Below are 20,247 nucleotides of genomic sequence, written 5' to 3'. Positions count from 1 at the left end.
GGCTTTTACTTTCTATGGCGCTGTACGCATGCGTGAACTGGAGGAAACCCAAACACGTCAGCACAGGAGAAGTACGCTTGTGAAGGCAACACAACTAGACACAAAATAGAATAGAATAATAAAAAGTGGCACGACAGTTGGCAAATAAAGAAATAATAGACAAACATAAATTATTAGTCGAACATAACGTAAAATAAATAGTATTATTTAAAATGAATCATGTTGTATCATTCTCATCATTCCTTTTTAATAATAAATCAAATGTGATCGTGTCTGAATTGTAACATGATCCGTAATATATCTTATTCAGCATACAAAACAGCCAAACAGGGATGGAAGCCACTCAAAATACCCAATTCGTGAATCATTGACTCTCCAACGAGTAGAATCATGGACACACACCAGTTGCATGCAGACGTTGCAGGCGGGACCGTGCGCCGTGACGTTGCTGAGCTGGGCTGGACTTCGGGATAACTGAGATGATGGGGATAATACAGCTGTGTGGTGGAGGTGGTTTTGTAGAAGTTGCTGCTGGTCTGGCTGAGAGCTTGATGGTCGAGCGGTGGAGGCTGCGCGCAGCATGGGCACCGGGGATTACATGTGTGTGACGCTGCAAGGTGGTGCGCCCTGGGGATTCACCTTGCAAGAGGGAGAAGTGGACACCTACATACCTTTACATGTCATCCAGGTACTATCTATCTATCTATCTATCTATCTATCTATCTATCTATCTATCTATCTGTTTGCGGTGGTAAAACGCACTGAAGAATAGAGTATAATACTACAATAGAGAGGATTTAAATAAGTTTACTTCTGTTGTTTCACAGGCATTTGAGAATATTGTTCTCTCACTTTAATGTATATACTGATTTTCAGGTATAATTTATATAACATTCATTTGATGGAGTTGAATTGATAATTACTCCCTCGAGACCAAAGCTGCATGGTGGGAGAGTTTATTAGGAGCAACGACTGTCCCCGCATTTTTGTGCGCGTTGGCTGTGTTTTGGTGAGAGATTCCTTGGGAACCCTTATATGGTCAAGGCCTGGAGAGAATGTGAGGCTGAGGGCAGTGTGATCTGTTATCACTCACGGGGATTCAGTCAAGAAAGGAAAAGCAGGAGTGAAATATATCCAAGTTTAGACAGGAATACCAAAATATAAAATACTTCATCGACTTTATCTACATAGTTATTTCATACGTTGCACAACTAATTCAAGCTTTTGTGAATGTTGATAAAGCCACTTTGTAAGGACTCAATGTGAAGATGTTCTAGTGAAGATGGTTAATATAATAACACATGTGATAGTTTTTAATCATAGCAACTGTCATAATTTGCATATGACTATTACTTCTGCCAAACTTTATCATTACAGTATTGCAAGTATTTCTACCTTACAGCACAGTCCCACAGTCTCTGTAGTTGTGACAAACTGGCTGTTTTGACATGATCACACGACGTGATCAGATTAGTCTGGTAATCCTCTTGACACACATTTACTCTTTTGATTCCTGTGAAGTTCATGTGCACATTTATTACATGAACTACAACAGCTGCTTAAACTTACCATACACATATCACCAGGTTTTTGCTGTACTTAAGGCATTGAAGAAGCACTTTAGTACAGTAGTCAGTCACCATAAACAGGCCTTTGGGTTGTGTATATAGGAAAATAGTTTTGGTCAGATTAAAATTCAAAGCAAACTTTATTGCAGGCAGGTTCTCATCATCATGCTCCTTTCATGCAAATATCACAATATGCCAAACTCTTCATTTGCTCATAACGGGTTGTCAAAATACAGTAATTAAGGTGTTTCATTTTGATGTAAATGCATTAAAAGACATGAATCCAAGTCCAGAACAGCTGTTAGATTTTCACAAGTACTCAAGCTGTATAGATGCGACATGAACTCGTCCTCCACGTTATGAAGATGTAAATGTTTTTCTTATGCTGCATTCCAGCCAGCATCAAAGCTCAAAGACAAGGCAGCTTTGGGGAGCTAAAAGCCTCAATATATCACAGTAATGACTTTCACCTAACCTGTTTGAAACAATCCTTGACTAAACCTGAAGTCCATTTGTGTCTTTTTATTGTGGCATTGTTTAAATACACATTATTATTGTATAATTTAGACATTCATTCGATACTGGTCTGTATTTAAAAGTGAATAATAGAGTCTCTGCCCTTTTCCGCATTTGAGTGAATGCATGAATCTGGAATTGTCTTTTCCAACACGACTGTTTGAGTTTAAATTTTCCTGTTACTTTTATTTAGTGCCATTTCAGGCCGAAACGTGCTGTTTACAGTGTGGTAATCCTTAGGGGTCCATGCAAAGTATTCTCACATGTTTCTGTAACATCCTGTAACACAGTATTTCAGTGTTTTCCAGTAAAAAGTGAAGCAGCTACTTATGATGCATCTTACAAGTGTTTGCGTCAGTCTCGGACATCTGGGAGCATTAGTCTGCCTCATCTGGAAGGCATAATTCTAAATATACCTCCAAAACTCTTTTTGTGGAGCAGAAATGCAGGTCTGTTAGTTAAAAGTTTGGAAAATCAAACATACCAAGATTATGACAACAGCTCTTAATGCAGAGAGACTCTCCTGTGACTGATAAAATGTGTTTGTGAATCTTCTGCTGATTTCAGTGGAAACTGTTGTGTTTTCCGTGAGAAAGAGACTTCTCATTGTCCTGACAGGCAGTGCAGTGTAAGAGCAAATGGTATCGACTCTTTAACGTGTTCTTTCCATATAAGGACGACTGTTTTTATGCTTATTTGGAGTTCAGTCTTGGATAGTGTAGAAAGTTGGATGGAGTACAAAGTTGATGAAGTCAAGTTAGTTTCTTTAAAGAGACAGAAACTGCAAACATAAACTTTCACCCTCGATCAAGCAACTCACCTCTGCAAAGACGTATCTGTATTTTTCAATAAAGTTGGATTCTCATTCTGTATTTGAGCCTGCAAATCATATTTCATGTTGTTTTAACAAAATTAAGGACTTTCTATTAAACCTGAAGAGATATTCTTATGATGAAAGTGTTCCAAAGCTACAGTCATGAGACATTTTGGCCTCCTACTTACTCTGGTATGTCATTTTGGTATGCAATATGTCAGCAGGCATCAAGTCAGGCACGAAACTCCAAATAATAAAGTTGACTCAAGTCTTATCACAATCTGCAGACATAAATAAAGCACAACTAGTGTGATTTAATGCAAATAACATCTGCGTGTCAGCTTGATTATAAATGCAATCTTCGTCTGGGTTATTTTGCTCTATTGCAGGGCAGACAGGCTCTTGTTGCTGATGCTTCAGTGTTAATACTCCACCACAGGGGCTCTATTGTGCTGCCATGCAATCAGCAAAATGCCATCACCTCATTCATTTGGCATAATTTCCCCAAGTAAACAAAATGCTCCACAGCTCCTTCTATTAATGGAGTTTGTGTATTCAGTTTTCCAGCATGAGAATACACAGTGCCTGTTCAATGTTTACCATTTTCCTTTCCTGTTGCACATTATTTCATCAAATATATCAGAATGTTATCTCTGCTTTACGTTTTAATACTATAGTCACCATGTGAAGGCACCTGGTCAATATTGATGGTATGATATGTCTTGCGCATGCTTATTGTGGCTGATGCTTCATCTTGCAAAAATGATATTAAGGCCTGCACATTTCAAGTATGCACAAGGATTTGGAGAAGGATTTGTTTGTGGAACGAACATCAGTTATCCATTTTCAGTTTCAGAATGTGTTGTTTGGCAAAATTAACATCAGCATTCTGACAGTTCTTAGTAATTTCTGGAACTCTTACAAATGTTATCATTTCCTTTCCATAGTGACAATGTTAATCCACATTGGCTACTTTACAAAATAATTTGGAGAAAGCCATGTTTACCCAAATGGATAAATTAAGGATATTTGACCCATTTATTGAATACAATTTAAATCAGAATATGTGTATGTTGGTTAATGCCCTTCATTTCTGGTTTGCCAAGGGTAAATGTTTGGGAGCCTCTCATCTAAACTGAAAGAGGAAACAGACAGCAAATGTAATTCTCCTCCCCACATGGTGTGACCACTACCTGTAAAGCAGCTGGAAAATATTTTCCTAAAATTTAAAAGCATAATTGTTTAAAGCTGTGAAGCAGGAACCGCTAGGGGCAAGGAGGACACATTATGCACTTTAGTATTTCCTGTGAATTCTTTTTTGTCTTTCACAGAACCTTTTAAAATCATTATTTGAGAATGGGCAAACACCCATTCTGCCACCCACCCACCATGGTCTGACATCTTGTGTATATCCAATCTCTTCTCCACCATCCTCCTCATAGTCATGACAACATAAACCTAGAGCTAGAATCAACTGTAAGTAGAAGAAGCTTTGACAAGTGGGAGCTGTGTATCTTTGTATTGTGACGACCACGAGTTGTTCCCCTTCCTTTTTTGGAGCACCAGTGGTTTCTATGGGGCTCTAAACAAACCTTTCTCTTCTTGGTGAGCTTGTGGTTCCGAATAGACAGACGCACAGGACGCCTTATACGGCCTGTGTGCAGGCACTCACCTCCTAAAAACTGCGACATGGTGTTAAAGAGGTTTTATCTGAAAGTCACAACCTCTACAAGGTAACTCGTAAAATATTCTTGTATACAGTGTGGGAAGCAGTCTTGTTTTATTGTCCAGATTGTTGCTTATGTTAGACTCCTGTACAAAATGAACCGATAAGGTCATGTTCTTTGTTCATTTGCATTGTTATGGCTACTATTGTCAGATGCAAAACATGAACAAAATTCTACTGAAACAAAAGCAATAAGCAAGTATAAGAAGGCATAGATAATTCAGAATTTTGAGTATGATTTGTTTTACTGTGATGACTTTCTTATTCTGTCCTTCAGCCACCAAGTATGTAGAGATATATACATTGCCCTACATCGCCATCTAGGGACAAGATAGATTTACTGCAAGTTTAAAATCTACACTGGAGTGGCTTTCATATAATAGCCAAGGGAGACCATTGTAGTTTAGTAATGGTTTGAATTAAAATGCATCATAAGGAGAGTGCACTCATGTGTGTTAGAGCATTGTCATAGTTGCTAGAAGCTATTGCCAGGTAAGAGAATAAGTCTTGGGAGGCTCAGTTATTAATAACATGGTAAACGGTCCCACGTTGAGTCCAGCTGGAGGTGCTACTTTGAAAATACCTCCTTAGAACTGCTTTCTAACAAGGTATTTGAAGTATTTGCAACATATCCTAACATATTTCCAGAAAAAGTGGTCATAATTTATCCCCCTAACTGTACAAGTGGCCTTTTGTGCAGAATATATGGGTTGTTTCTTCCTATTAAACCCTCTTATTAATGAACCGTTTTATAGGCCTCAGGAACCAATTACAAGAGAGGAAATTGTAAGTCATTAGCTGTGTAAAGCTGCCCTTTATACGGATGAGCACTGTGTAGGCCTGCAGCAAGAATGTGCAGCAGGATTGTCCAAAATTACAACTTTTATTAATGTGCAGTGAGCTTTGGTCAGCACAGCTTTGTGTCTTTTTATAATGAACAGCGTGAATTGTGCAAAAATGTTGCATCACTCAGCTTTGAGTTGTTAATCATACTGCTTGCAATGTCAACACAGCATAATAATGAGTTTGAATTTCATATTCTACTTCCTTATTACATTTGTACAAGTAATTCCAATCTTTTCCGGAATATTAATTGTCCAGAGGATTAAAAAGAGTTTCTAGAATATGCTGAATTAATTTTAGGGGATAATCCACAACTTTAATATATATCAAATATCAATGAATGGTGGATTTAACATTTCTTTGAAGCCTTTATTTATATGTATAGAACAATTAAACCACTTTACTGTGATCCATGGCTTTAATGTGATCATCCCTTCTTTGAAATACATATTTTTGACTAGTTTCACACATTCACATTTCACAACTGTCACAGCTACATTCTATTCTGGTCTATTCTTCTTCTGTCCTCTTACTGCAATGTTGTCTTGTACAGGTAGAGGAAGGCAGCAGTGCTTTCGTGGCTGGGTTGCAGGATGGCGATGAGGTGGTGTTGCTCAACGGAGAGCCATGTGCTGATCTCACCCTGACAGAAGCCCTGGCTCTAATTGATGCGTCGGCTGACTGCTTGCAGCTACTGGTCAAAAGGTAAAACAGCGTGCCAGCTGCTATCAGCAGCTAAAAACGGCAAGATGTTGAAAATGTGAACACATTCAATCCTTCTAGGACCATATCGCATTTCTGTGTGAAGTTTAATACATTTTTCTATGACGATAGACAGTACAGCTTAGCCAAGAACAGACCCACGTTATGCCTTCAGCGGGCAAAATGATTACTGCACGGCTGTATTTGCATTTAGACAACATGTTGTTTTATGACTTGTGCCCTCTCACATAGTTTGGTAAACCACAGACTGTGTTTGTAACTGTGTTTTGTGTATGTTGCCCGTGTATATCCATGTTTGTGTATGCCAGCTACACTGACCTTGGCCTCAGTCAAGGTGTCACAGATTTGAGACTGATTGACACGCAGCTGCTCAGCTATTACTCAGAAAGCATTGGCAGTGCCTGTATCGGGTGGCATGCCCCCAAATACTGCCCATATGCTCACAGTAAAAGAAGCATTTAGGACTGAATATGTTATGTTATGTTTACATGAGAATATGTTATCCCTTCCCTTTTGAAAAAAAAAATCTAATTGACTGAGATTGAATAACTGCCTTCACATTTACTTTATGTCAAGCAATTCCCTGGTGACCTTGCATGTGGAAATAAAGCAATGTTGAAATGTGATTAGTTTCCACTTGAGTGCTTGGCCCTTTAATTTAACTTGCTGCATGAAGATTGAATTGTGTTGATTGCAGTGACCACTTGAGCACTGGAAGATCGACCTCGGTTACTCAACCATCCAATTGCTCCATTCTTTACTGATAATACATTTCTTATTAAAGTGTTGTTGTGATAATCAAATCCATTTTTCATGGATGTCAATAATTTGTTTTTATCATTAGGGTGAGAATGAATTTAATAATTTGCTCAATAGCAGACTGAATTCTTAGGCATTAACAATTACTGTTTATCAAGGGATACTGTCCCCGCTGACTCATTCTTGTTCTCTCCCTCTCCTCCTTAAGATACTGTTCCATCACTCCTGGAGACTTTGAGACGGAATTGCCGTGTTGTGGTGATGGGGCGTCCTCCAGTAAACCTTTAGAGAGCACCACTCTCCACATCTTGTCCACAAACCAGAGGTCCCAAATCCCAAGGGAACTCTACATAGCCAAGTCCCAGGATGGGGCCTATTATAGGGAGGTGGGAAGCGAGACAGCTTTTCCTATGGGACCCCGATTGCTAGACACACAAACACAGGATCCCTCATTTGTGGATTCTCAAGGCATGGAATGTGCTTATAAGGAAAAAGATGAAGGGTTAGAACGATGCTTCTCTCCTGGGGACACGGTCAAGCTCCAGGTGTCACTCTCTGAACAAACCTTGGAAGACACACTGGGTTGCTCCTCTCTTGGCAGTGCTCTTGGGATTGACGGAGCTCTTTCAAACAGAGAGGTCACCGAGACGATTCACACCGCTACCTATTCCCATTACGTACCAAGCTCTGTTAGAGAGCCCCTTGGTCAGCATGGGGTGGTGCTCCGCTCCCCTTCCATGCTGGGGCAGGTGGAGGTAATTTTGCAGCAGTCGTCAGCATCAGGAGCAGGGAGGAGCATCCTGACTGTGGGTGGCCCCGGTGCCAGCGTTGGATCTCAAGAGGAAGGAGAAGAAGGAGGAGGGCACTCAGAGGGAGTTCCTCAGTCTTTTACTGTCTCGTTTGGAATTCCCTCAGAGGAGGGGACGGCAGCAGATGAGCAAGAGTACGATTCTGAGGGTGATCCAGACAAACCCAACAAGCACCGGGCAAGGCACTCCAGTAAGTACCTATGGACATTTCCATTAGTGCCATGCTACACAAGTTTGGTGTGCATTATTTGTGTGAATGCGTAACATTAAATGGATAATCACAACGTGCTCCATAAGGGTTAGGGAGGTGGGGGAATCTGCAAGCTAATAAGCATGGGTCAGCAGTAAATTGCATTTGTCAACAGCATGTGTGCATTCCAAGGCCACTGTGTGTATTAAACTGGAGTCTTTAAATAGTAGGTCTCTCTCAGTGCAGTTGGAGCAGGGTGCTCATTCCTCTGTATGCAAGCAGATATGTCCCAGTTTAACCTGAATCACAACGGAGTTACATGGGTGGCATGGAAACAAAGCAGTCAACAATAAATAAATAATAATCCAGGAAGGGGAAACTAAAAATTGAAAGTCGTGTCGATCGTATGTGAGAGTTTGCGATCCTTTTAAGTCTCAAACAACTTTTAGCAAAGGGTTGATGGTGAATATGGATACCGAGGCGTTCCTCTGAGCTGTGTAGGAGACATAAATATAACACCAGCACGCTGACGATGCCTGCAGAAGTGGCCCTTTGACAGACACCAGCATGTGCTCCCCCAATCCGTTACCTGATCCTTTCAAACCGGCTGCTTTAACTGAGCTAAAAAAGTGAGTCCATTGCTCACTCCCGCTGTCTCCTCCACCTTCAGGTTAGTCTTGCAGGAATATAAAAATTGAACTGTACTGTTTTGTTTTATTGCAGACATGCATTGCATTGCTGTGACTTGGTCATGGCCAACAGAGGGTGTTTGTCATGTGATGTTGAATATGCCCAAGGTGTCAATGACTGTGTAACATTGAAACAGACCACAAGGCTTTAAGAAGTGGATTTCTTCTAACCTTACAGATAGGAACTTAAGGATACGGATACTCTGGTGAATATATTGCTTGTACAGTATATTTAATCTCTCAATTCTTACCGTGCTGCATTATGGGAATGAAGCGAAGTGAATTAATGCAGTATGTTGTCTGTGAGCAAATGAGAATATAAGACATGGGTCAGTGACTTTGGTAATTGCTTTACGGGCTGATGTTGTTATTTGGTTGTTCCTGTTCCATTTGAATTAGCAAATCTGGAACAATATGATCTCACATGTGGATTAGTACATAGATGGATGAATTAAGAATATTGATAGAGAAAGCATGACATTTGATTTAAATAATAACCTTTGATGCTGTTTTGCTTATTGGTTGTAGAAACTAAACTACAAAAAGGAATACTTGTCATAGTTTTCTATACTAAATGCTGTCATTGTGTCATTGTGTCAATGTGTCATTTTGTCATACTAAATTGAAGCTTTCGTTTAGTTACTTTACTTTGTTCATCTCTAACCCTCATGATTGTGCAAGTCTTTTAGTTCTAAGGATAAATGCTCAGTGAGCAATAATCGGATAGCACTAGTTATCAGAGTACAGAGGAGTAAATCAAAGGTATTATAAATCATGACATATATAATTGCAAAGTTTGTTAGTAAAGTTAGTATAGTAAAAAGTATTGTCCAGTACATACTCTAGACTCTAGATTACACAGATGTAATAACTTGCGGTGAACTTAACGCCACCTTTGGTTACTAATATCTATATTATTATGTGGCATTAGTCAATTAGTTACAAATTCTCATTCTTAGCGCTGAGCCTCTCTCTCTTTTGCTTCTGTTTCCAGGGCTCAGGCGCAGCGAGAGTCTGTCGGAGAAGCAGGTGAAGGAGGCTAAATCCAAATGTAAACGCATTGCCCTCCTTCTCACGGCTGCGCCGCCCAACCCCAACAACAAGGGGGTGTTGATGTTCAAGAAACATCGGCAAAGGGCCAAGAAATACACACTTGTGAGCTACGGCACTGGAGAAACTGAGCCAGAGTCCAGCGACGAAGAGGACGAGGACAATCGAGCCGATAAAGAAGGAATCCACACAGTTGAATTTACCCTTGTGGCACCTAGCGGTTCTGACTTAGATGAGCATTTCCTTGCAAATGCCCAAAGTGGTAAAAGTGTGCTAACTATCAATTGGGATAAGGGTCTGCTCGAGATCGAACAGAAACTGAACAACCAAGCTGAGATGGAATGTTTGCCTGAAACCAAAGGAAAGGGCGCCTCAATGTTCGCACAGCGGCGCATGAGGATGGATGAGATTTCGGCCGAACACGACGAGTTAAGGCGCCAGGGCATTCCTGTGGAGGGGGTGCAAGAGGCTGAAAAGAAGACAGCTGAGCACTCATACATGCAGGCCACAACAGAGGGTCAAGCATACATGGACGTGAATATACACCAACAAAGTCAGCACCAGCAGTATCAGCAGTATCAGGAACAGCAATACTACGAGCAACAGCAACAGTACCAACAGCAGCAATACCAGCAACAGTATCAGCAGCAGCAGCAGCAGCAGCAATATGAACAGCAGCATTATCAGCAGCAGCAGCAAATGTATCAGCAGCAGCAAGAATATCAGCAAGAACAACAGCATATTCAGCAGTATTCTTCAAACATAAATGGCATCACCCATCATCAAACCAATGAAATGCAGAGTTCTTTGAGCAATCGTACTGCCAAGCCTTTCTCAGTACAGGGCATGGCACCTGCATCCTATTCTCCCGCAATGAGTGGGACCAACCAAGAATCCATGGGTCAAGGGGAGCAGATAGCATCTCGCGATGAACGTATAGCTACACCTGCAATAAAGACAGGCCTTTTGCAAGATGCAAGAAAAAGAAACACTGCCAAGCCTATGTTCACATTCAAGGACGCACCAAAAGTGTCACCCAACCCAATGCTGCTGAACCTTCTCAACAGGAGTAATAGGAAAATAGGTTTTGAGTCTGAGGAAGACTACCTTAGTCTGGGGGCTGAGGCCTGTAATTTCCTTCAATCCCCAGGGGTCAAAAACAAGACTCCTCCTCCTGTGGCTCCAAAGCCTGCTATCAACCTGAACTCTCCTCCTTGGTCCGCACCAACTGAAGTCACCAACCAGAACATGCCGCAACAAGCTGAAAATAGTGTATCCACACCTGCTATTGCCCCCACCGAAGAGATTACCCCTGCTCCAGAACTAGAGCCAATCCCTGCACCTGCCCCGCAGCCCTCTCCCTCTCCCACCCCCCAGGAGGCTCCTGCCAGTGCCCCTGCTGAAGAACAGCAAACATGGACCCCCCCAGAGCCTCAACCGGCACAACAGTCCCTGCAAGTGACGGCTGAGGAGGAAAATAGTGACATGAATTCTGGCCTACAAGCTGAGCATGCTCCTGTTAGCTCCCAGGCTACAGCCCAAGTACAGATGCAACAGCAGCCAGCTGCCAATACTTGGAATCCACCTCAAGTTCAGCCCCAGGAGCCAGCTCCAAATCAGCCCTCTCAACAGCTACCTTGGGTGACACCGACTCAACCCCAAGCACAGCCACAACCCTCTGTGAATTCTTGGAACCCACAAGTTCAGAGGAGTCAGTCTCAAGAGCAAACACAGGCCCAGACACATGTTCAGACATCCTGGGCTCAGTCTCAGGAGCAAACACAAGCCCAGACACATGTTCAGACATCCTGGGCTCAGTCTCAAGCGCAAGCACAGTCTCAGCTTCAAGTTCAACCATCATGGGCACACTCCCATGAGCAGCCACAGCTACAGCAAGTGCAACCTAACTGGTCTCAACCTCAAGAACCAGTGCAACAGCAGCCCCAGCCCACATGGGCACAACCTTCACAAAGAGACTCTCCACATCAACCAACATGGGGGCAACATCCCCAACAAAAATCTGAAATCCAACCACCGTGGGTTCAACAGGTTCAGCCAGAGGCCCAGCAACAACAGCACTGGGTTCAACAGCCACAGCATCAGGCTCCACAAGAAGTATGGCCTCAAGCCCAGGTACAGGCACAGGCACAGCCTCAGCCACCTTGGGTCTCACCAGCTCAGGCTCAGCAGCAGCACCCTTCAGTCAATGCATGGCCTCCATCACAACCCCAGCCTTGGATGCAACCAGCCCAGAAACAAGCTCCTTTGAATCCATGGGCACCAGTGCCTGCCCAGGTTCAGTCTCAACCATCATGGGCCCATCATCCTTCAGAACATACTCAGAACCCCATTAATTCCTGGGGTCCTGAGCAAAATCAGGCTCAGGCTCAGCCACCTTGGGCTCAACCAGTTCCACCCCAACCCACACCACAGCCAAGCTGGCAACAACCCCCTCCAAATCAACATACTTCACCGCAGCCCCAGATGAATGCCTGGCCTCCAGCTCAGGCACAGCCTCAGCCTCAGACACCAATGACTGCTTGGGCTCCACAGTCACAGCAAACACCCATGACTGTCTCAGCTCCAGTTATGAATACCAGAGAAACTCGACCTTCTCCAAGACCGTGGCAAACACCGCCAAATGCCCCACAGAACCGGACCCCTCCACCTCCCCCACAACGAATGAGCTCTTACAACATTGGTCAAAGAGTTTCATCCCCCATCAACCCGATGGCCACAGTCTTAAATCCATCTCCATCTTCGGGTTCGGCTTTTGAGATGCCGACCGTCAAAGGGAAAGGAGCTGATATGTTTGCCAAGAGGCAGTCGCGCATGGAGAAGTATGTCGTGGACTCTCAGACGGTGGAGGCAAATAAGGCTAGCCGGTCAACATCACCAACTGCCTCGCTACCGAATGAGTGGAAATATACTCCCAATGTACGTGCGCCACCTCCACGAGCATATAATCCCACACAGTCGCCTTTCTATCCACTAGCAGCAACAAAGCAGCCTCCAAATAACCAAGCCGCCAAAGGCAAAAAAACAGGCAAACAAAAGCCCGCCCCCAAACCACTCAATGTTTTAGAAGTCATGAAGCATCAACCCTATCAGTTGAGTTCCTCACTCTTTATCTATGGTGCAACAGCTGAAGTTGGTAAGCCTCACGAGCCCAAGCCGGCTCCGGCCCCGGCCCCTGCTCCTGAACCCCCTGTCCAAAGCCAATCGGTTAGCTATGAGCAAGTGGCTCCTGTTCAGCCAGTTGCGCCAGTAAATGCCGCATACCCCCAGCAGGCCTATGGGATGCCGCCTCAGCCCTTTATGCATGATAGCCACTACGAGCTACCTCCAGCTAATGCTTATCCTCCAGTCAATCCATATCAGCAACCCCCTGGTGGCCCATACCAGCAAGGATACAACCCACAGTATCAGCAAGCTCCTCCGCCTACTTATCAACCCCATGCGCCTCCGTCCCCAAACGCTCCCTACCAGCAGGCACCGCAAGTCCAGTACCAACCAGCTCACAGCCCTCCATACCTAGCAGCACCCACAGGGCCCTACCAGCCACAGCCCCCAAGCACCTTTGTTGCCACTAGTTTCCCTCTAGCAGCAAGACCCGAATCTGGATCAGGCAGCAACTCTGGAGCCGCTCCAAAGCCTAGATTTACCGCTAATAGGAGCTCGGCTCAGGTTTGGAAGCCAGCAGTAGTTGAGAAAGAGTGATTTTGGTCAAATCATAGGGCTTGTTTTCCGATTAGTGAGATTGCTGCTCGTACTCTTTTACCCAGGGGTATATTTTGAGCATTTTTTAAACCAGCTTTTTCAATGACCATGTTGACATCCATCTAACCTTGTTATTGTCATAGGAAAGCACTCAAATACTTTGCGATTTTAGAGTATGAACAATACAACGGTACATGTTTATAAAGCATGCATATTTTAACGTGATTATTTAAAAAAAAATCTGAGGATTATTATGTGAACAAATATTCAAATATTTATTAGATTTTAAAATTGTGCCGGCACAAGAATGTAGGGGAACGCGCTGCTTCGTAACAACTGAAAGAAATGAGTCAGAGGAAACAGATATAATGACGGGATGACAGCCGGTTGTGGGATTAAACGGATGGGAAAATAAGTTTAAAAGTGAAATGTGCCTATTTTTTCATTTGGCGGTGTAAGATAGAGAGTATTTTGTAAAGATTAAAGAAAAGAGATGAAAAGCATGTTGAGTGAGAGGGGGGTGGGGTTAGCTGGGTGCCCAGGATACCTTAGCAGAAGCACAGGGGCAAAGTAACGACCATAGGGGTGATGTCACAACTGCAGATATTATGTAATAAGTAGTCCAGTGCAAATCCAGTGCTGACATGCTTTAAATTCACCAAATCCCCTTAAATGTTCGATCCATAAACAATATGTTTTTACTGCCCTAGCTCTAATGTCTTCCATTGGCCCTTCTTCCGTGGGTTAGTTTTATTTTAAGCCCTTTTCACCAGCTGTTGCATCATGTTAGGTGCTATATTTAAACTGTCTCATGAGAGGGAGTGCTGAGCTCCAGAGATAGTGGGCTTAAATTTCAACTTAAGCCAGTGAAAGCTACAAGTTCTGACACCCTAATATTGTACTTTTTCTTCCTGATAAGAGGAAAAAAAATACATTTATATAAGTCACTCTCCCATGTATCACCTCCTACTTTTGTATTATATGATAAATGAAACGTCACAAAGAATCACTGAAAGGATAACCAGCCCAGTAATGTTCATACATTCTGTATATTTTTGGTTACTGGGCTGCTTTTGTTCTTCATGTTCTTCTTTCCATTTTCTGTTTTTCGTGTTTCTCTTCAAAGTGCACTTTCTGTATGATTCACTGCAGTGCCATTAAATGTCTTTTATCCTTCTTTGGCTTTCCTTGCTTTGTCACTTGAGCATGCCCTCTTCTATTTCTAGTCCATTTTCTTAGCGGCTTGTTGAGTTTCATCCCACTCTCTTCCTTTACTCAAAGTCTTATTCCATCCTCTTTGATTAGAGTATCTGTCTTGCTTGTCTTACAACCCTTTCATTTTCCGCACAAAAGCAAAAGGCCGAAAGCTATTTTTAATAGCAAAACCAAGCAAAAATTGTCATCTATAATAATCAAAAAAAGCCAGTGTTCTCAACTATTAAGGTGAATGCTTGGAAAGCACATTTCTTCAAAATGACGGTCTGACGCATTTATCAAGAGTAACATGAGACTTGAGACTACCTCACCAAACACAGGTGATCTCATCGGGTAATTATAGAAGTCAAGTGAATGGGCCCCTGCTGATATAGGTGACCCATGATGTGTCATGCATTTTCCTGAAAGGGCAGTTATTTCTGAAGTGGAAGTTTAATATCAAATGTTCATTTCACAGATTTTTGCATCTATATTTGGAGGATTTCAATTCCAACAAATTTGGACTGGAAAGTCCTCCGCAAGAGGAAAGTGAAGTGACACTTAAGTTGCAGTAGTTGGTTATTACTCTTAATCCCAACCAGGCAAATATACACATACAACATACAATTGGGTAATTCAAAGAAGAATTAATGTTCAACTAATGTTAAACTATACATAATTTTTAATCATAATGAATGTGATGATTTTCCTTCGTCCACTTTCTCAACTGGGAGCACTCATATGACCGTAGTGAATCAGCCCACAGGGTTAAATCTCCCACCACTAAGTGGCAGGATTTATTCTTAGCAGCCTAACACACCGAAGGACATAAATCTACACAAACTGAGCTGTGACACTGATACAGCGCTGAACAGGTTCAACATGTGTGTCAAAATAGCTGCATCTAGAAGCAGGTCACCCAGGATATCAACTCTAAAGATTTATGCAGACCCCTTTCTGGTCCATGGCACCTCAGAACTTCTTTGAAAATGATTCATGGTGCATTTTAATGGGTTACAAAATACTATGCCCTCTCTAGTCACACACTGCTGTCCCTATTGTCATTTAGTGATGCTAAGCCATTCAAGATGAGCAAAGGTGGAATCATAGGCAAATTTCACTTCAGTATAATTAAAATACAACCTTAGATTATATGCTTATCCATTTATCCCTACTTGTAGATGCCCTAATCAGGGATAACCCTTTGCTGGCATTTTATACTGATTCCACAACATGGTGTAAACCTACCAGGCACTTATGCCAGCACAGGCTTTGTTCCCACATCATTTCTTCATCAGCATTTGCTTTCCTTATGTACATTTCTCTCTGCACGCTCCTCTGTTAAATGTTTTCCTTTGCTGATCTTTAGCATGAGTCACCAGATGATGGCAGCATTGCTCTTTCTTCATGACTATCCAGGCTGGTCTAATGTATGACGATGTTCACTCCAGAGGTGCCTTTTCCAGCTAAATCACTCGCTAAGTCGCTAAGTATCCAAACAGAGATTTAAAATGGGCCTGATTTTGATGCACCGAGAGGGGACAAGATAACAAGCATAAAGAAGATTCTCTGACTCATTGAGATAATTTGAAAGTGCTGCTGTCTAATCGGCAAAGAAGCATGAGGAGCGGTCCAGTTTAAACAAGCTAAATGGGGCTTCCTTTGGAAACACACTCTCGTAAGCCAATTGTTCCGGGAAATCAAAGGGCCTTCCACAAGGGTCCCTGCTCTGATGGGCAAACACTGAAGGAGTAGGTTGAGTGGGGCGGCTGAAATGGACAGTCAAGTGCAGCAGAGCTTTTAACAGTTGGCATGTTCAGCAGGGTGTTACTGGCAATTGCAGATTCACTGACATGTTTTTGCAGAAAGACTGAGAGCGTTTACACAAAGACAGGCTACATTTTCACAGTTAAGTTACTACAAGAGTGTTACAGAACACAGATATGTGTTGGAAAAGGAACGCTTTTGAAGCATTCTCCCAAGTTGTGGTGTGATTTTATTTGGCCAGGGAGCGACTCAGCCAAACAGTAATGAACCCTTACTAAAGTAAACATGTCTGGCTCTTTCTTTACAGGCACTTGGCAGGAGCTACTCTCTTTCCCCACCCACCAGAGTACCGTCAGGCCAGAAGTCAGCGTCAACTTATTACCCCAGGCCTCCTTCTCGGGCCTCCACAACGCCCCCAGGAAGGCAGACATCCTGGCTGGACAGGGGCCGCAAACCCCTTTCTCCATGGGAGGCTGCCTCCCGCCATCCTCTGGGCCTCGTGGATGAAGCCTTTGCTTTCCAGAATCTCAAGCAAACACTCATTTCTAATGTCTGCTCGGCAGCCCAGCGAAAAATGCTCCCAGAGCCCCCGGCGGAGTGGAAGGCCAGAGTGTCCTACCAAGCCCCGCAGAAAACAGCCAGCCAGACTTGGAGCCTGGGCCAAAGCCGCAGCCAGAGTCGTGCTCCCTTACCATCATTTCTGTCCCCAACCAAGTGCATTGTCTCGCCCCCTGCAGGTTCTGCTGGTTACAGGTCCCTGCCCAGACAGTGGCAGCCTCGGAGGTGCATGACAGAGACAAATCTGGGGCACTCAAGGTCATCCTCTGAGTCTAACAGGCCCTTTGGGAAGCCGAGCTACAAGGCTGTGAACACCAGCAGCACCACCTGGAGTTGGAAGCGGTAGAGTACAATTACTGAGAAAAACCCACTCCTCACACTTACAGCTTTGTTTAGCTTTAAATCATCAATATGTAGATGCTATGCTATTTTTTACATTTTGTTGCTCTTAGAGGAATAGTAGAATATATAGGAGTAGTGGTTGGATACCTTTTTTGTTATTGTTTTTGTATCTGCATGAAATTCTCAAATGTTTAATGATGGAGGCCACTTTTAAGTCCCTTGTCTTCTTTTTTATGATTTTATTTCGGTTAATAGTTTGGAAAATGAGGAAGGTCTGTAGTTCATCAGAGGAGGCAGTAAGTATGTTGTCACGAATGGACAAAGTGTGTGAACGGATGTGTTTAGTAACATGTGGAAAGATACCAATGACTACATGGATATATTTGGAGACAGAAACTGTTGAAGTGTGTTTGCAAAATAGGTAATTGTGGTTTTCTCATAGAAGAGATTTGTGTAATGGCATTTATGCAAAGATGCTGGAAGAGGAAGGAGCACGAGAATGTGAATCTTTGCTGTTCATCCAGGTTTGATATTCTGGAGTTGAGGTACTTACTGTATTTAGCATGCCAGTACTTGTAGTGAACGTGCACATTTTTGAAGATTTGTTGTGTTTTTCTGATCACGAAATCATTCCACTCACACGATATGAGGCTAAATAATGGCTTTAGGTGGCCATTTGATGATGTCACTCCAAGAGACTCATGCATTTATTTACTATGTATATTATCATGAGGCTAATAACAAACAGATAAGAAACCTAAATTGAGGCTTATTTTGTCTGAGTGCAGCCCTCTATTTCATAACGATTATGAATGTTTAGAGATATGAATGTCTACACAGATCATACAGTTGATTCCTCAAACTCCTAATGGAAATTGCGTTCAACTTGTATACAGTTGGTCTGGAATTATCACACCACAGATTGAATAAGGTTGCTTTTTCCACAGAGTGTACTGTACATAATGTTCTCATGCGATTCTCGCCATGCAGTCTCATGAACATAAAACTCGAATTAATCACACACCACTGTGTTTGTGTCTCATCTGACTGGCACACACTGTGTTTGTAATGATTCCACGACGATGCTTCCAGCTCTGCTTGTTGAGAACGGGTTGCAAATAATCAATTTCTGATTCCAAACAGCTCACATACAGATTCCTATCACGCATTTTACCCAATAAATATAATGAAATGACATTATTCATCAGTTGGAATGATTGTTTGTATTCTTTGCATTGTATTCCAAGCATGAAATCCTCTGCTCGGGTCCATTTGTTGCTTGCTGTACCATCCCGTGAAGCATTTTCTATGATGTGTTGACTCGAATAGTCACTTGCCCCGCATCCAGTGGAGGGCTGAAGAGGGGTCAGCAGGGGCATGTTCCCATGGTGACCACCAGTTATGTAACAACAGTGGCACAGGCTGTAGTTTAGCCATGAGGGGATAAAAGGTAAGGACATACAGAGATAATGAAGAGGAATTATACCACCACCAGTTTGCTCCATAACCTAAATTAGATTTAAACATTATCAAAAGGGTAGAGGTTGAAAATATATATGAATTATTTATCAGGAAGTGAACCACAAATATCATTAAAATATATGTTTTTATTTTGTGTTTGGGTGAGCTGGCATGTGCTATAGATTTTCAGCATGTCAATCAAAACAAACTGCCCTTAAAATGTCACCCTATGCCTACGCACTCTGCAAGGTCCATTAAAGCCAAACTGCCTCCCTTTATTTGTCTCTTTCACATACCAAACAACTATAAAGAGATTTTATGAAGCTAAATTTAATTTACCAATGTAAATTAAACCCTGCTGACGGGTTCAAAGCTCATGTTGGAAGTCACTAATGTACTGATGGTTGAATTTATTTTATATTAAAGCCAAACATATAATCACTAAAAGCTTTGTTAGTATTTTCTTTTTACAATAAATTAATAAATGTGTACTTTCAGAAAAGTAAAGAAATGGAGAGTAAAGTGGAGTTAAGTAAAGAAAAGAAGAAAAAACTGAATGTAGTCATTCTATTTGGTTATTTATGACACTTAAATTGATTGAAATGAGTTTTAAACGGTAAATATTTAATGATTTCAGCATTTCCTTCTTTATTTCTTCATGATTACTAATTATTCTGGACATTCACTGGGTTGGAAGACTATGATAGATTACGTTCCCAGTCCCAAGGCTACAGCACATCCAGGGCAGTCACAGGGGTGAAGTGTGCCGTGTGGACCAATCAGGAGCCGTATGTCCTCGGCTACTGTACCGGGAGGGAGGGAGAGAGAGAGCAATGGAGGGCAGAGGAAGCAGTCGTGTCAGTGCTCTAAATTTAGCTCTGTGTCTGCTTGTGAACTGAACACCAATGACAACAGTCACACTGACGCCCACCCACTCATTCAGTCACACAGTTGTCAGTGGGATCAGGCTCGAGTACCCTCTACCCCCCTACACTAACAACAGCCCCAGAGTCGAGCGCTAGCACAGGTCGCGCTGTACTCAGTCTGACCCCCCTCGCCTCTCACCCTTCTGATTTCCTTCCCCTGAGGAGACACACAGACAGACTCACCCCCCTGCCCCCCTAAGAGACCTTCAGGACAGGTAAGACATCACTTGGGCCCACCTTGCTGATGTGCTGTGCAGTGCTGATGTGACACTAACACTTTAAATCAAGCATGATGCTGTATTTCCCTTAAGGTTTGACCTCTCAAGCACACAGCTAAATGTTCTTCTTCTTTTGACCAGTAATGCTTCCCTTCCACGTGATATGTGTTAACCAAAAATCGAAAAAAAACTCACAACAAGAAGGAGAAGTTAAGTTATGGCAGCTGAGAGGATACAATGCAAACTTGCTTTTCACTCTGTCAGCAGAAACTAATGATTTCAAGATAATGACATGAATTGCATGATGAATGGATTCATGGAAATCTCTGTCCATTCAAAAAAGCTTGTGATAAGTATTTTGGATTTAGATTAAA

At 42.5% G+C, this 20,247-nt stretch overlaps 1 protein-coding gene across 2 annotated transcripts; it reads left to right on the top strand.

Moving 5' to 3' along the window:
- Positions 1 to 534: 534 nt before the first annotated feature.
- synpo2a (synaptopodin 2a) lies at positions 535 to 19,122 on the top strand. 2 transcript variants are annotated; one of them, XM_076143869.1, is made up of 5 exons: positions 535 to 688; positions 6,021 to 6,172; positions 7,158 to 7,948; positions 9,632 to 12,624; positions 16,676 to 19,122. In XM_076143869.1, the coding sequence occupies exons 1-5, from the start codon at positions 581 to 583 to the stop codon at positions 17,270 to 17,272; spliced, it is 4,641 nt and encodes a 1,546-aa protein (XP_075999984.1). In that variant the 5' UTR covers positions 535 to 580; the 3' UTR covers positions 17,273 to 19,122. The 2 variants fall into 2 exon arrangements, with proteins under 2 accessions (XP_075999984.1, XP_075999983.1); XM_076143868.1 differs by lacking the exon at positions 16,676 to 19,122 and having other exon boundaries at positions 9,632 to 13,540.
- The last annotated feature ends 1,125 nt before the right edge of the window (positions 19,123 to 20,247 follow it).

This window comes from Genypterus blacodes, unplaced genomic scaffold (genome assembly GCF_046128005.1).
Source record: "Genypterus blacodes isolate CSIRO-AG114 ecotype Tasmania unplaced genomic scaffold, CSIRO-AGI_Gbla_v1 ptg000027l_1, whole genome shotgun sequence".
Taxonomy (NCBI): Eukaryota; Metazoa; Chordata; class Actinopteri; order Ophidiiformes; family Ophidiidae; genus Genypterus; species Genypterus blacodes.
The sequence above is the reverse complement of the archived record's forward strand: the minus strand, read 5'-3'. Positions and strand labels throughout refer to the sequence as shown.

Excerpts from the sequence above, each read along its gene's own strand:
- synpo2a (XM_076143868.1), top strand. The coding sequence starts at position 581 with ATGGGCACCGGGGATTACATGTGTGTGACGCTGCAAGGTGGTGCGCCC. Across the intron at positions 689-6,020 it reads TACCTTTACATGTCATCCAG|GTAGAGGAAGGCAGCAGTGC; the intron begins GTACTATCTATC and ends TGTCTTGTACAG. Across the intron at positions 6,173-7,157 it reads TTGCAGCTACTGGTCAAAAG|ATACTGTTCCATCACTCCTG; the intron begins GTAAAACAGCGT and ends CTCCTCCTTAAG.